At 34.3% G+C, this 15,638-nt stretch overlaps 1 protein-coding gene and 1 pseudogene across 2 annotated transcripts; one reads left to right on the plus strand and one right to left on the minus strand.

Moving 5' to 3' along the window:
* The first annotated feature begins 5,228 nt into the window (after positions 1-5,228).
* On the plus strand, positions 5,229-9,896 carry LOC114283032 (endo-1,3;1,4-beta-D-glucanase-like; annotated as a pseudogene). The gene is made up of 6 exons (XR_014336797.1): positions 5,229-6,377; positions 7,743-7,869; positions 8,267-8,357; positions 8,488-8,577; positions 9,453-9,489; positions 9,578-9,896. The product of XR_014336797.1 is annotated as an endo-1,3;1,4-beta-D-glucanase-like (transcript).
* Positions 9,897-11,505: 1,609 nt separating this feature from the next.
* On the minus strand, positions 11,506-11,820 carry LOC114318531 (uncharacterized). The gene has a single exon (XM_028265449.1). The coding sequence runs from the start codon at positions 11,818-11,820 to the stop codon at positions 11,506-11,508; it is 315 nt and encodes a 104-aa protein (XP_028121250.1).
* Between the last annotated feature and the right edge of the window lie 3,818 nt (positions 11,821-15,638).

The following is a 15,638-nucleotide window of genomic DNA, read 5'->3' on the forward strand; positions in this document are numbered from 1 at the left end:
TGATTTAATAATTTCCACAACTAAAAAAAATACATGACAATGTGCATATAGTGCATCCAAGTTAGAAATGTTTCAACATAATTCTGCTAGCTCAATAAGCAAATTCATCCAATTGTAAATTAAAATATCCAAATAAGCATAATTTTCAATAGTAAATACTTACCAAATCATCATAATTAGGCCCAAAAAATAATTTTTTTATAGGAATCAGGCCGTCAATTTTCACCAAATCAACACCACCAAGTTCACATACTACTTCAATCTCTTAGTCATATCCTATAATCAAGTAACACACAAGTAGAACTCAGAATTTGCACGATCAATGCAAAAACGTGTGCACAGCAGTAGATATATAAACAATAAATGCACAGGTCACCAGTATAATCAACGCTGCAATAGCACGAACCGTCAATTTGCTGCCACAAGACAGAGTGGAACATATACCTTGTTTGCTGTGCTCTATAAAGGAACATATCCTATGTCTGATAGACAAAAGAAAAGCTAAGACAAACAGCATTTTCTAGTAAAATAAATTATGAATGGAAAAGAAAATTAAGGTAGGTTCTTTGAGAAGCAGATTAGCCAGTGATTAATGAAGAACACTACAGCAAACATCAATTGTGGGGCAAAAAACTGATTACAAAATATTATTATGAACAATATAAAGCATACCTGCAAGAGGGCAGTAATAGTACCAAAGTGTTCGACAACAGTGGATCCAAATCTTGAAATAATTCTCTCTTCTAAACATATAAACAAAGACAAACACAAGGCATGAGTAACAAGGCATAGTACAAAACAATTCTCTCTTCTTTCTAAATTTTTTCCCCTTCTTGGTAAAGTACAAGAGGAAGGGGAAAAGTTGACACAGTAAATGAGCTTTAGCTCCAATTTTAGAACCTGGTTCGAACCTTTAATCCAATTCTTAATCAAAACCCTCAAGCCTTGAATTCGGATACCCTGAATTGGTGTGAATTTGAAACTAAGATTTCATTGACTAAAAAGAAAAATTAACTTAATCAAATCAACAAATTGTCACAGTATTTGACCAAAATTTCGACCAATGAACCAGTGGATAACCCAATATGTGTGAGAATGAGGAAACATATCAAAAGGATCATTATCAAAGGTCAAAAAAAAACTTGATGTAGCACCAAAAGATCAGAAGAGAAAGAAACTATGGAATCAAATCCCAAATTAATATACCAATATTCAAAATCATATCCTAGTCCAATAAAACCCATTATATAATGCTACCAATGCCTTTTCGATCCCCTTAAGTAATAGAAAAAACATGAGAAAAAGAAATTAGGAGAGGGTCATACCTTTTCTAGTTTGATGCCAATAAAGCCCCAAATTCCCCTGTTTAATGTCAAATAGTGAGCAAAATGAAGAAAATAATTAGCCCCAAATCGAAGGAGACATAGAGAGGAAGACAGAGACACACACACACACACACAGAGAGAGAGAAAGAGAGAGAGGGTGAAATCCACGCCTAACAAACCCACGGCCACGCCCCTCCCTGCCTCATCTACGCCAAGCACCTCTACCGTTCTCGCCATTCGCTACCTAGCTCATGCTTGACAATCGTTTGGGTATGCTATTTGGACTCTTGAAGTCTACTATTTGGATATTGAATGAGAAGAGAAGAGAATAGATGAGTGCATACCGTTGATTGCCACCGCTGCCGAATCAGTTTCGCCGTGCCGTCGAAGTGTGCACAGAGAGAGAGATTAAAACCCTACCCTTCCCTTCCATTCCCTTTTGAATCCTCTATTTTCTGCCTCTCTTCTCGTTTTCCTCTGAATACAATGAGATGAGGCTTGGGTGTGTTTATTCAGTAAAAGGGTCGGTCCAGACTTTAAAAGAAAAAAAAAATTGAAAAATGCAAAACGACGTAGTTTCGTTTGCTAATTTATTGGCGACAAAAATTCTTCTGTCGCCATAAGTACCGTTCATCTTTTCCGCGACTATTTCATTTCCGTCGCCAAAACTTTACAATCGGCGACCAAAATTTCGTCGCTATATGTTCATTTGGTCGCGAAAATATTTTTGGCGCTCCCGCCTAAAAAATTAAGTTGGCGCCAAACTTTTTGGCGACTAAAAATATTAACTCGTCGCCAATAGTGTACTTTTGGCGACAAACAATTATATTGTCGCCGATTATGTAAAATTGGCGACTAATTTCAGTTTGGTTGCTAAAAAGCGTCGCCAAAGATGTTTTTTGTTGTAGTGTTAGAAGATATAACATTCATGTGCGGACTAGTTTCCACAATAGAGTAAGATGGAACTTCGTGGACGAATCCTGGTGCACCAATGGGTGAAGGCCTGCACGAGGAACAAATAGTTAGGCTGCCTGACCGGGGGTTGGTCGGAAACCCCTCCGACGGTCGAGTCAGTACCGGAGTTTGGTAGAGACAAGATAGAGAAGACCAATCTGTTTCTAGAGTTAAGAGATCGCACCTTTCAAGGAGAGTCAGGTTGCCTTTTATAAGGATCGTATGACTTATTTATCAAGCTCCCTCATTCTACGCCCGGTCTTCAGCCGTGATGGTAGCACATCCCTTAATAGAGGGGAGCAAGATCCGTCATTTGCGGGTTTACTTTACAGGGTATTGATTGATCTGTTAGCACTCATGTTGTCGTTGAGTGAGAGCCTTGGATCCCATGTTATGGACTTACCCACTTCGGAGTGGGGAGTGGTGCTAGGGCCAGGCCTATGGTCTTCCCTTCTTCGGAGTGGGGAGTGGTGCTAGGGCCAGGCCCATGGTCTTCCCCTCTTCGGAGTGGGGAGTGGCCCAAGACTGATCCTTTAGTTCGGCCCATCATAGAGTGGAGAGAGAGAGAGAGAGAGAGCCCACTTCGGAGTGGGGACCTTCGTCCAGTCCAACAAGGCTCCATACAAATAGGCTTGAGTACGGAGTAGGGACCTTCGTCAGTACAGAGTAGGGACCTTCGTCTAGTTCAATAAGGTTTCATACAAATAAGCTTGAGTAATTGTGCTCCCTTCAATTCAGATGCCTATCTTTCCTTTCACTACTACAAAAATAGTTAAATATCACACTTTGACAAAAAAATATATCTCACTTTTATTGAAAGTGTGATAAAAAAAATTAGATTGATATTTTAATCACACTTAATTTGATTGAGTGTGATAATATTTATTTTTTATGTCACTTTTCAATTAAGTGTGATTATATATATATTTTTTTAATCACATTTTCTAATTAAAGTGTGATTATATATATACTACTACTTTTTAATCACATTTTTTAAATAAGTGTAATTATATATATATATATATATATTTTTAATCACACATTCTAATTAAAGTGTGATTATTTATATACTTTTTAATCACACATTCTAATTAAAGTGTAATTATATATACACTATTATTTTTTAATCATACTTTTTAATCACACATTCTAATTAAAATGTGATTATATATACATTATTACTTTTTAATCACACTCCCTTGTATAAAATATTCCAAATTATTTTTTATATAAAATATACAATTCCCATTTTTTTTAAAAAAAAAAAACCCCAACACCAAAACACAAATTTAAAAAAAAAAAAAAACATAAATTCAAAATACATTTGACTCTTTGGCTGCTTGTAATCAAAAGCTAGGGTTCATCACAAACGCACACACGGGAGAGAGAGAGAGAGAGAGAGAGAGAGAGAGAGAGGGGGAGATGGAGATGGAGATGGAGATGGAGTGCGTTCAATACTATTGGCGCTACCACTGCCGCTGCCATCGCCTCCTCCCTCACCGCCCTCTCTCTCTGCTCCTATTCTCTTCACTGGTCGTCTACTTCGTATTCTCCACTCTCGTCATCGGTTCCAAAATCCTAATCCTACCTTCGATCTTCTCCAATCCCTCCACAAGCCATATTTTCGAATCCAGACCCTACACTCCCCTTAACTGTTTCAGAACCTTTTGTCTACAAAGGACTACCGTCGAACTCGTCAGAACGGCAATCTCGAACGGGCTAATTGCGATGAGAAAGATTAGGTGGCGATGCACATTAATGCGTCAGAAACGAAATCGGAAGATTGACAGTTCATCTTTGCCCTAATTTTTCTCTCCATTTCTGTTCAATCGACCCCTCGATCTTCTCGGATCAGAACTCTGCACTAGATTTGTTGGTTCAGTCCAGCTCTAGGTTCAGCCTTGAGGTACACCTAACTCTCCTCTCATATTATTACTTGTGTTAGACGGACCCATATTTGTTGCTCTAAATTGGTTTAGGTTAGCCTAAGCAATTGAATTTGAGGTTCTTAGATTTGAAATGTGGTGTTAGTAGAATTAGATGACAATTAACAAGCTGTATATATTTATGTACTATTTCTCAGTTGTTTTTTCAGTTAACTTCAATGAGATTCGTGGTAAAGTGAAGTAGAATTGATTGTTCTTACTGCATTGCTCTCTTGAGATATAGAATCAATAGCTTCAAAGGATGATTGTGTATTTACTTTTCTTGTGGGTGTGTGTAGGGATGAAGATGAATTGTTGAATACTCAGTGTCCTCAACATTTGGAGCTGAGATGGCAGACATAAGTTAGTTCTAGTGTATATGCTACCCCCTTGATTGCTGATATTGTAAGGCCCCGGTGTCCCACATCGGGAATGGAGGGGGAGTTCCTGGGCTATAAAAGTAAAAACCTGGAACCTTATATAGCATCGAGGCCTTTTCCCAAGTGGTGAAATCCCTATTAGAACTCCCCAGTTAAGCGTGCTTAGGCTGGAGTAGTTCTAGGATGGGTGACCCACTGGGAAGAACAAATCCGTGCGGGCGTGACCCAAAGCGGACAATATCGATGACGTGTAAAGGGTCGGGGCGTTACAAATGGTATCAGAGCCGACTCTCCGGAGTACCGAGTGTAGGCCCCTAGCGTCTCTCGGTGCATGTGGGCGGGCTTGCGAGCTGGCAGGCTACTGCACGGGGACGTGCAGCCTTATGGGGGGTGGATTGTAAGGCCCCGGTGTCCCACATCGGGAATGGAGGGGGAGTTCCTGGGCTATAAAAGTAAAAACCTGGAACCTTATATAGCATCGAGGCCTTTTCCCAAGTGGTGAAATCCCTATTAGAACTCCCCAGTTAAGCGTGCTTAGGCTGGAGTAGTTCTAGGATGGGTGACCCACTGGGAAGAACAAATCTGTGCGGGCGTGACCCAAAGCGGACAATATCGATGACGTGTAAAGGGTCGGGGCGTTACAGATATAAACAGGTGAAAAAAAAAGAAGCTTTCCTTTAAAGTATTTTATGCCGCCAATTTTGGTTTTAAATTCATGTGACATATTTCATTTGAATTAATCATTTTTCTCTTCGCCTTGTTTTAAGAGTATTTCTCAAAATTTTCTTGAAAACACTCTAGGAAAGGAAGCCAAACTTTGATGTTACCCATTGGAATTAATATAAAGCAATTTTTTAAAATTAAACTTTAACCCAAGAAAAAAATAAACAGATTATTTTTTCTGTAGCTTAATGACAAAACAAAATTGTGGGTTTGAAATGTAGAAAGAGCCTCTCCACACATGGTGCATCTGACCCCTTTCCCAAATCCTGCAAAGGCGGCAACCTCTTGCACTGGGCTGCTTTTAACTGACAACACAGTTTTCCCGAGCTTCACATTCAAATACCCTCCGAGATGAGTGCATTCAGCAGAGAAACCTTCAATGTCTAGAAACTTCAAAAACGAAATAAAATATCTAGTAGCTGTTATTCTTTGATATCAAGGATTTGTAGGGAACATGCTTTATTTTTTGCCTAATGATTTTAATATTTGTGGTACACAACATGTTTTATGTTGTATTCATATTTTATATCTCAGTGACGGAAAGCTCGATATAGTTGTTCCCTCATTTGTTCACTACCTGGAAGTCCTTGAAGGTTCTGATAGAGATAAAATACCAGGTATAACTTGTTATTGGTTATGTGTGAAAAGCCAGAGTTGGAATATGAATTTTCCTTCTCATTACATTATGTTAAATTAGAAGCATTTAACTCATTATTTTCTAGTCTAGTGAGAACTTAGAAGTACAAGAGCATGATGAACTTCAGGTTTTCATGTTTTTAAAATCATTAATCACTAAGGTTTTAAATCGCGGTATTAGGACACATAATGGTAATGGTTCCAAACAATATGCATATTGTTCTGTGAATCGACCTTGTTCTGGTCTTTGCATCTCCAGGTAGGAAGTTACATGCGAATGCAGAAGATCGCGAATGCAGAAGATGATTCCGATGAAAATTTAAAAGTTTGCATTATGATATATGTTTTGAGTTCTCAATGTTCTTTCACAAACTAAGCTTTAGATGTTTTGCTTTCTTAAAATGTTTTGCAGGATATGAAGCTCCAAATATGAGGTATGCTGAATTGTTACTATTATCTGTTGTTAGTAAAATATTGTTGTTGGTGTTGTCTTTAACTTGCATATTTACCCGCAGACCATCAGATACTACCTAAGAAAGTTTTTGTTTTGAGATTTGGTGTTGGACCTGTTGGTCTTCATATTTTATTTTTTTAATCCTTTTGACTTCAAGACATCAATTCATTCAATCAACTTGTTGAAGCTCCACTTATAGCTTGGCATTTTCATGATCATGCACCTTTATTTGTTTATTTATTTTTTATAAGTAATCTGTGCAAAATAGACAAGTCATGGAGTCTGTGGAATTGCATTCTAGTGTAATGTGATTTTGATGTAGGAAGTGTACATAACAGTGTATCTGCATGCAATAAGGGTGCTTGCATGGCATTGCAAGCCTTTGTTCTGATCCTGGAGAAAGAATGTAATTAGGTCCATATTTAGGTTAAAGACTATTTATACATTTTAACCAATCCCTGGTTATGTATAGTCCAACATTAACTAATATGCATACATAGGAGTTGTGTAAATTCATTTTATTATAGATAAATTTTGTCTCTTATTTCTTGATTGAGAGCTAGTATATGGGGAAAAAAAAATCTTTTGATTAAATTGTGACATTGGACTTAGAGGGAAAAAATGAAAGGTCAAGGTTCTGGAAATAGTTTGCATGTATGGACTGAAACTGAGCAATTGAGTTGGAACTTAAATTGGTTAGTAGTATAACTGGTTATGATGTCTCGTCTATATTTTGAAACATTAGGGAACTGTTAAGGGATTAAAAGGAGATGAGGAATTTAGTTTGCTAACAACTTTCTCAAATCTGGTGCTGGAATGCTGCAATTTTGGCCAATTGAAATAATAATATTATAAAACCTGGATAGCATTCTGAGGAACCATAGTGATTATCTATTTTAATTCTCAGTGGTGTGTTTGGTTGAAGAGAAAAAAGGGAAGATAAGGGAGAGATTCAAAAAGTTTTTATTTTTTTTTGTTTGGTTGACTTAATTGGAGAGAAAATAGAAGAAAAATGAAGGAAAGTTTTTAAATATTTTATCTTCACTCTCCCCTCCCCTCTCTCTCTCTGATAAGTAAAAATCTTCATTACACAAGCAACTTTGGAGAAAAATTTAAATTTAGATTAAAGTGCAACAAATAACGCTAAGAGTCAATAAACTACATTTTTTTCTTTTAGTTTCTGTCCCACTTTCTTCTCAACCAAACAAGGGGAAATGATTGGTTATTTTGTCCCCTCTTTCCTTCCCTTTTCCTCTCCTTTTATTTTCTCTTATTTTGTCACTAATTGCATCATTATCTCTTGTAATTTAGTTGAAGTAACATTTTGCATTTTATCATTTTGAAGGAAACTTGTAGACAAAGTGGCAGCCGAGGGATTTCTAGTAGTGGTTCCTAATTTCTTCTATGGTGAACCTTTTGATCTTAATAACCCTAATATGGACTGGGAATCATGGAGAAAGGCACATGGCGTGGTTAGTTTCTGGTTTCACTACCCTTTATCTAAAAGTCGGTCATCGAAATTGGCATGCTAGTTTCAAAGATTATAGAAGTGATAGTGCACATAGTTTTTCTCTATTTCAACATCACAAGGTTCCAAATTGTCGTCATGTATAATTTTTAAAATTTTCTGGGTTGTCCAATTGAGATAGGACTAAAACCAAAATTTTTCAACATGATTAAAATAAAATTAAAAAAAAAGTTAAGTAAATAAAAAAAAAATCAATAAAGATCAACTTTAGGCGGATAAATTCATCACTAAATGTTATGAGAAGCATATTGATCCTATTAGAAGACAAAAGGTTTGGAAAGAAAGAATTTTTTCTTCAACAATTCAATTAGCTATGTTAATGTGAACTTTCTGCATTCCAGGATAAAGGGTTTGAAGATGCCAAGCCAGTAATTTCTGCTTTACGAAGCAAAGGAGTCACTTCAATAGGGGCTGCAGGTTTTTGCTAGGGTGGTAAGATATTTATATTGCTTTTTACATGAAATAAGCTGTGAAATTTGACATAGTTGAACTGGGCTGCTCTTCACCAACGAGTCATGGACTCGGCTGCTAAGATTATGGGTTATTTTTGCGTTTGACTCAGGGGTGGTAGTTGTAAAACTAGCAAGGACTGATGAAATTCAGGCTGCAGTGGTTTTGTATCCCGGTCGCATCACAGAAGATGAAATCGAAGGTAAATTTCACACTTCTTAAGCTCATAACATGTGTGTGTGTGTGTGTGTGTGTGTGTGTGTGTGTGTGTGTGTGTGTGTGACTGATAGCTTGTTCTTACCAACGTTAAGTGCCCAATTTCAATATTGGGAGCCGAGGTTTTGTGAGACATCGATGCATTCTGTGCTTGTAGGGTTTTTGTTAGGCATTTTATGAGAATAAATTCTTGTATCTTCAAAGACTGGAAACAATAGCTAAATCTGGAACTTCAGGTATTTTATTTTATCAATAAGGCTGAGTGTTTTACTGGTACAATGTCAACTTCTTCCTTGGGGGGAATTAATAATTAATGGTCTGTAATTGAATTTATTCTAATATTATACAACTTTTGTGGAGAAAATGCAGACAAGCGGAGACCTTAATCTCATTGGGCAGTTTGGTGTTGGGTTCTACTCTGTTTATCTTGTCACTGACTATGTTGAAGTCATTAGCAAACATAATGAAGATAAACAGTATGCCTCTGAATTTATATCCTTTTTCTAGTGAACTCGAGTAGTTGTTCTTACAGTCGAAAATTTAACAAATGTAACTGTGGATGTATCTAATTTGTTGACTTTCAGGTATGTTTGGGAATCACAAGCTGATGGGGCATTTCCAATTTCTAAGGATACATGGAATGAACCACTTGGCTGTGGATTTGTTATGTTTGGTTTATAATTTTAAATTTGTTGATTCTATATATATTTTTGGTTTTATGACTTTAAAATATTTAGCCATACATTGAAGATTTTTATTTTGGATTTATTGATTCTATGTATATGTCATATTTATATATGGTAATACAAACGTTTTATACTAGTAACAATTAAAGTTGTTATTCCTTTTCTATTGATGCAGGGGATGAAGAGTTAGTGTGATGAGAAAATTGTCTTTTGTATGACAATAATAGTCTCTACAAAAATAGTAAGTTCATTCATATGCTTCTAGTGGTTTCTGAATTAATTTGTGTTTTTATTTTTCAGGTCAAAAATTTCCTGGAGATATGCAAAATATGGTCAAAGAATTCAACAACTTAGTTTTTTCAAGTTTTTTATTTTTTATTTTTTATTTTTTAATATATGTAAGTACAGTTAAAAACTTTTTACTAATTCCTTTGGAGTATATATTTTTTGAACATTGAACTTTCATTTATGAAATATATGATGTTATTCTATTCAATATATGGTTGTGATTCAAAATATAGTATATAGTGTGTATTACATTCTTTAAATACATATAACATGTGATCTTATCTAATTATTAATCACGTGTTTTATTAGATATTAATCACACTTAAAATCTGTGATCTAAATGTTTATTATCACATATTTTATTAGTTATTAATCACACTTAAAAGGTGTGATCTAAATGTTAACAATCACACTTAAAAGGTATGATCTAAATATTTTTAATCACACTTAAAAGGTGTGATCTAACTATTATTAATCACACTTAAAAGGTGTGATCTAAATGTTTTTAATCACACTTAAAAAGTGTGATTAAAAATGACCCCTTTTAATCACACTCCCAAAGACCACACTTTAATAAAATTAAAAAGGTGTGATTAAATAACAAATATCACACAAAAAAAAAGTGTGATCTTTATCTATTTTTGTAGTAGTGTTTCCTAAATGCCCCTCTATTTTAATTCTGTCCAAATTTGTTAGTCTTTTTCAATTGTGAAGTAATTAAAAGTAAATTATAAAATTATAGTAATATAAAGTTGCTATAATTAGAAGGGTAAATTATAAATACATTCTTGAGATTTGTTTAAAATACGAAATGCTTATTGTAATTTTAGAAATTATAAATACCTTATTGTTAGGATTTTTTAATTAACAAAATTAACAAAAAAAGTGAAATTTCTGACTATCATCCCATACAGCAATAAAATTACCTAAATTTTTAATTGAAATATATTTTTGATACCATTAACAACGGTTAATTGATTTGATAATTTTTTTTAATAAAAATGATTATTTGTTATACGATTAGAAACTTGAAGGAATACTATGTAATTTCTATAAGAAGAAATTTGTGTTTTAGGTAAATTTCAGGGATGCATTTACGATTAGAAACATGAAGGAATATGATGTAATTTCTATAAGAAGAAATTTGTGTTTTAGGTAAATTTCAGGGATACATTTGTAATTTATCGTATTGTAAAATTGATACAAAACAAGCTACATGAACAATGTAAAGATGATTGTTACATATACCTTTATTTTGTTACCTTTTTATTTTATTATTTTTTTTATCACCAAAAAAAGAATTTATTGATAAATAAATATACAACAATGGAAAAACATCAATAAAGTGGAAGATGTGTACAAAGCTTCACAATAGAAGTACACCATCCCAATTAGGTTGGTACTGCATGACTTACCCAAACAAAAGCTAGCACTTTCCCAATTGGGATGGTACTGCATGACTTACCCAAACAAAAGCTAGCACTTTCCCAAAGGTTGGTGAGAAACCAACCAACAAAGCCAAACAAAATAACAAGAACAGAAAACCAAAACAGAACATCAGCCCCATTCCTGGACCAAACCCATTCCTGGACCATCTTTACAGTTTAATATCACCAAATAGATGGTATTATAATATCTATCTTTATTATTTCTTTAAAAGTAAATAAAGAAAAACCAATCTTGAGTATCCCGTGATACGAAAAGCATTGGGTGATATCCAACAGGTGAAATCTTCAGACTTTCTACAAGAATTCGTTCGCCAAGAGACATACAAACTATTGTATTCTATTCAAGACCTTTCTGTGTGACAATCGATTATTCATGAACATATTAGAAACACATTGGCCTATTCATTGTGTAACAAAGTGTTGAACTTGCTGTGAGAATTTATTCTTCAAAAATATTTAGACAAAAAGCCTTGTTATCTATAAAAAAAAAAACTAACTTGACAACTTCCTAGGTTTTGAAGGAGTAATCTTGATGACAAGTCCAGGGAAAACATCATCTGGGTCATGGATATGTGGATTCTTCTCAACGATGAAAGGGTCGCCGCACTTGTCGCTGATCGTATGGAGGGTTTCACCTTCTCCAACCACATATATTTCATCGCAAGGCCGGTTCAAGAAGTGTTTTCCTCTGACTGGTTCATCTGTGACGAGAGAGCTCTCTTTAACAGTCCCCATCATCATGAGAGCCACTAAGACCATGGCACAGTACCATGAAGTTGCATCAGCCATGGAAGAAGAAGAAGCCATGTATTATATATTAATATGAGAGAGAGGGAGAGAGGGAGAGAGGGAGAGAGAGATGGGTTTTATTTTTTATGAAAGATGGATTATGGAGTTTATATATGGAATTGTGGAAGACTTTTTTTAGCCATTACTTTTGGGGCCAAGTTGATTGGATGACCCATCGACTTTATTTTAGCTTCAACTGTTTCACGATTCATAAAATCATCTTCTATCAAATTAGAAAAAAGTTATTCTTACCCATAATTCGAGCAAGATTTGTTACTAAAATGATGTGGTAGTGACATTTTTACAATTAATAGTTATGAATTCTTTATTTTGAAATGATAGACTCACAATGCAAACAAAAGATTTATAAATGTTTTCTGTATTTTTTTTTTCTATTTACGTAACATTAATCCATCATTTTTTTTTTAATTTGAACATTTTTTTGAAATAGAAAGAAATGAAAAATTTAGAAATAATACATATAAAACATTTATATATATATTTTTTATGAAGAACAATATGACAACCATAAATCCAATTGTTTTAAAAATAAAGTCTATAAAAATATTTCTAATATAATTTTTTTGTATTACATTTTTTTATTAGGGATCATTTTGCAATTTTGTATTGTTGTCATGCAATTTATGGCAATATGGGCCATTCTAGAAAGTTCAAATCAAAAAAGTCAACTATCAGTAATGTCTAATGTGTATAAACTGCCCTCTATACTTAAATAACCTTCAAGTCAAAGCCCACTGATTCTTATTTTTTATTTTTAATTTTTGCTGGAGTCGTTGGACAACCCTTGCATTGATTACAATCTCAAATGCATGCTTACACCTTATTGTATGTGGAATATAGTTCCAACTCTTAACTAAAATCAGCTATCCTTTCTTAAATGTTGCTTATTACCAGAACAGACCACCATATTTTATGAAGGCCGTTGTATTTTTTGGACAATCATGAAACTCACAACCCTAACAGAAAAGATGAGTAGATGCATCAACCTTTTCTTTTCTCGATCAAAAAGAACAAAACAAAAAAGATACATCTACTATTGCAGAAACAATAAAACTAGGTATATTACATTCACCTCCTCTGAGATTCAAATAAGTACAATTAATTTCATATTTTTGACATAATTACACTGATTTTTCTTAAAATATTTTAATTTACATAATAGTTAAGTCATTTTTTTTTATTAATAGTTTGTTAGTCGTATGAATAAAAAAATAATATTATTATCTCTTTTCTATTAATATATATATATATATCTTTGTTTAGTTTACTGTTTGTCTATTATTCTCATTAGTTTCAATCATTTTAATTTACCGAAAAAGATTATTTAATTATGTCAAAAAAAAAAAAATTATTAATTGTATTTTTTTTTAAAACTTCAAGAGAGGTTAGTGTAGTTTTCCCTAAAAAAAAACTAGTGTATTATTTGCTTTTGTTCTTCTCTCGATTAAAATCCCAATACTTTTATTTATCAAGGATGCCAATGTATTTTTTAGTTCCCGAAGTTTTTTTATTATTATTATTTTATGACCGAGTATTTAGGTTAATTTATGCATACCTCAACTAATTTTAGAATCTACGAAAGTACTTCCTTCACATAAATAAAGCAAATCTCAAGAAATAGATTGGCAACTCACCCTACAATTTTATTTTATTTTAATTATAAAAAAGCGATGGTCAGATGGAATACAAGAAGTTTAAACAAATCTAACATGTATTAATTAAAATAAACAAATCAAGAAAGCAAGAAAAATTTAAAGAAGCTTCAGTACGTCCCAGCGAAGATATATATATATATATATAGGGGCTGTTTGTTTTTCTCCATAGCAGCCATTGTGAATGATGAACAGTAAAATAATGTCATGTTTGTTTTGAAAATGGAGGTTCGGATTGGTAGTTCCTTTAGAGTATTAAAGGTCTTAGTGGAGTGAATTAAGGTCTTAGTGGAGTGAATTACGAGTCTGGACAAGGAGGTGTTATTAGAAAATAGTTCGTTCGGCTTAAAGTGTTACCGGTCGTCCGGGAGACGTCTGGCAGTTCAACTGGCCAAGTGAAACTTTTTATTTATTTATTTATTTATTTTATACATGTTGGGCAGCACATTTTGAACATTAATATTTAATATTTTGTATTTTTTTGTTCAGTAAAAACCATGATTTTATTTATTTTATTATTTTATATTTTTTTGTATAAAAATAATTTAACAATCCACATACTAACAATTATGATAAAAATAAACACAATTTCACTTGAATCATAATTGGTAGCTCGAATTTCATCTTTATCCCGAATGGCTCGAATTTTGGCTTGCCGATCGGTTGGCTGGTCATTCAGAAAGAAGGCTAATAGTCGAGATCGATAAGGTGACAACCGTAATAGATAAGTGTGATAACGCTTATCCGGGTGGTCGTCCGACAGGCACACATTTGGGCCATTCGGACAAGCTCAATTACAACTATTAATATTTATTGTTAGGTTTTATTTCTTGGCAAACCCGTTTGACAAAACTCTTTTGAGTTGTAATTTTTTTCGCACTTTTATTTCAGTGAGGCTATGAGTGTTTAGATGCGAATTCAACTCGAATTGTGCTTTTCAGAGAAGGTACTACCTATGTTGTCAAATCCGGAGACAAAACATTGTGTTGATTCAATTGTAATTTTTTGTGTTTTTGTTCTATCCGCTCGAGCGGAGCCTTGTGAGCTCGAGCGCAGATTAGCAGGTCTCAATATTTTGTCAGGGCAAGCAAAAAATACTGGTGGGTGTGATTTTACGCTCGAGCGGATTCTCCTACACTTGAGCGCATCTCAGTTTGTTCGCACGCAGTTTTTGGTCAGTCCGCTCGAGCGGGCTGTGTTGAGCTCGAGTGGACCGCGCGATCCCAGATTTCCAGATTTGATTAAGGAGTTGGTTTTCTTCTGAATCTAGGATTACTTTTGGTTCTCTATAAATACTTGGTTTTCTCCCAAAAACTGGGGTATGATGGAACTTCTCCAGATCTTATTTTTGGATCTTAAGGTTTATATCTGGAGAGATTTTGCTAGTTTACTTTGATGTTTTTATTGAGTTTTCAACTCGTGATTTAAAGAGAGTACATCAAAGGTTTGTTTTGTTACACAAAAGAGAGAGTTATTCTTCAGTTGTGGATTCTGAAGAATTCGAGCCTGAAGCTTTGGTGGAATCCGGAGTGGCTCATCAGAAAGACAATTCCGTGGTGAAGATGGGGTTGGAAGAGGCACATAGAGGTTGGTTCAATTAGGCGTTGTGGATTCGCTAGGTAATTGAGAGTATACCTATGTAATTCCTTTAAATCTTCTTAGTGGATTGTTCTTGTGGCTGTTGCCCGTGGTTTTTTGATCACAGTTGAAGGTGTCCAATTGTGGTTTTTTCCACGTTAAAATCATTGTGTTTCTTTGTCTTGAGTGTTTGATTGAGATTGTTATATTCTGCTTAAAATTGATAGATAATCACAAATCAACATCTAGGGGATTTCTAGGATTTTTCAATTAGTATCAGAGCAGGTCGTTCTATTTTTTTTAAAAAAAATTTCTTTAGAACGAGATCTTGTTTGATTTGTGATAATGGATTCAAAGAGATCGGTTAATGATGAATCCTCGGAGAGTGATAATGAAGAGCTTGAGCAAGCTTATGAGAAGTTGTATAAAGAGTCTCTTAAGTTATTCAAATTGAATGACAAACTCACAAAGAAACTCAAAGCATGTGAATGTGAGAATGTCAAACTTAAGGAGGAGATTTCCGAGGCTAGGATCAATGCCATCAAGATAGCTGATGATCAACAAGTTCTTTGTGCAAAACTGTTA

The sequence above is a fragment of the Camellia sinensis genome, chromosome 1 (assembly GCF_055761805.1).
Source record: "Camellia sinensis isolate YWXY chromosome 1, ASM5576180v1, whole genome shotgun sequence".
Classification (NCBI taxonomy): domain Eukaryota; kingdom Viridiplantae; phylum Streptophyta; class Magnoliopsida; order Ericales; family Theaceae; genus Camellia; species Camellia sinensis.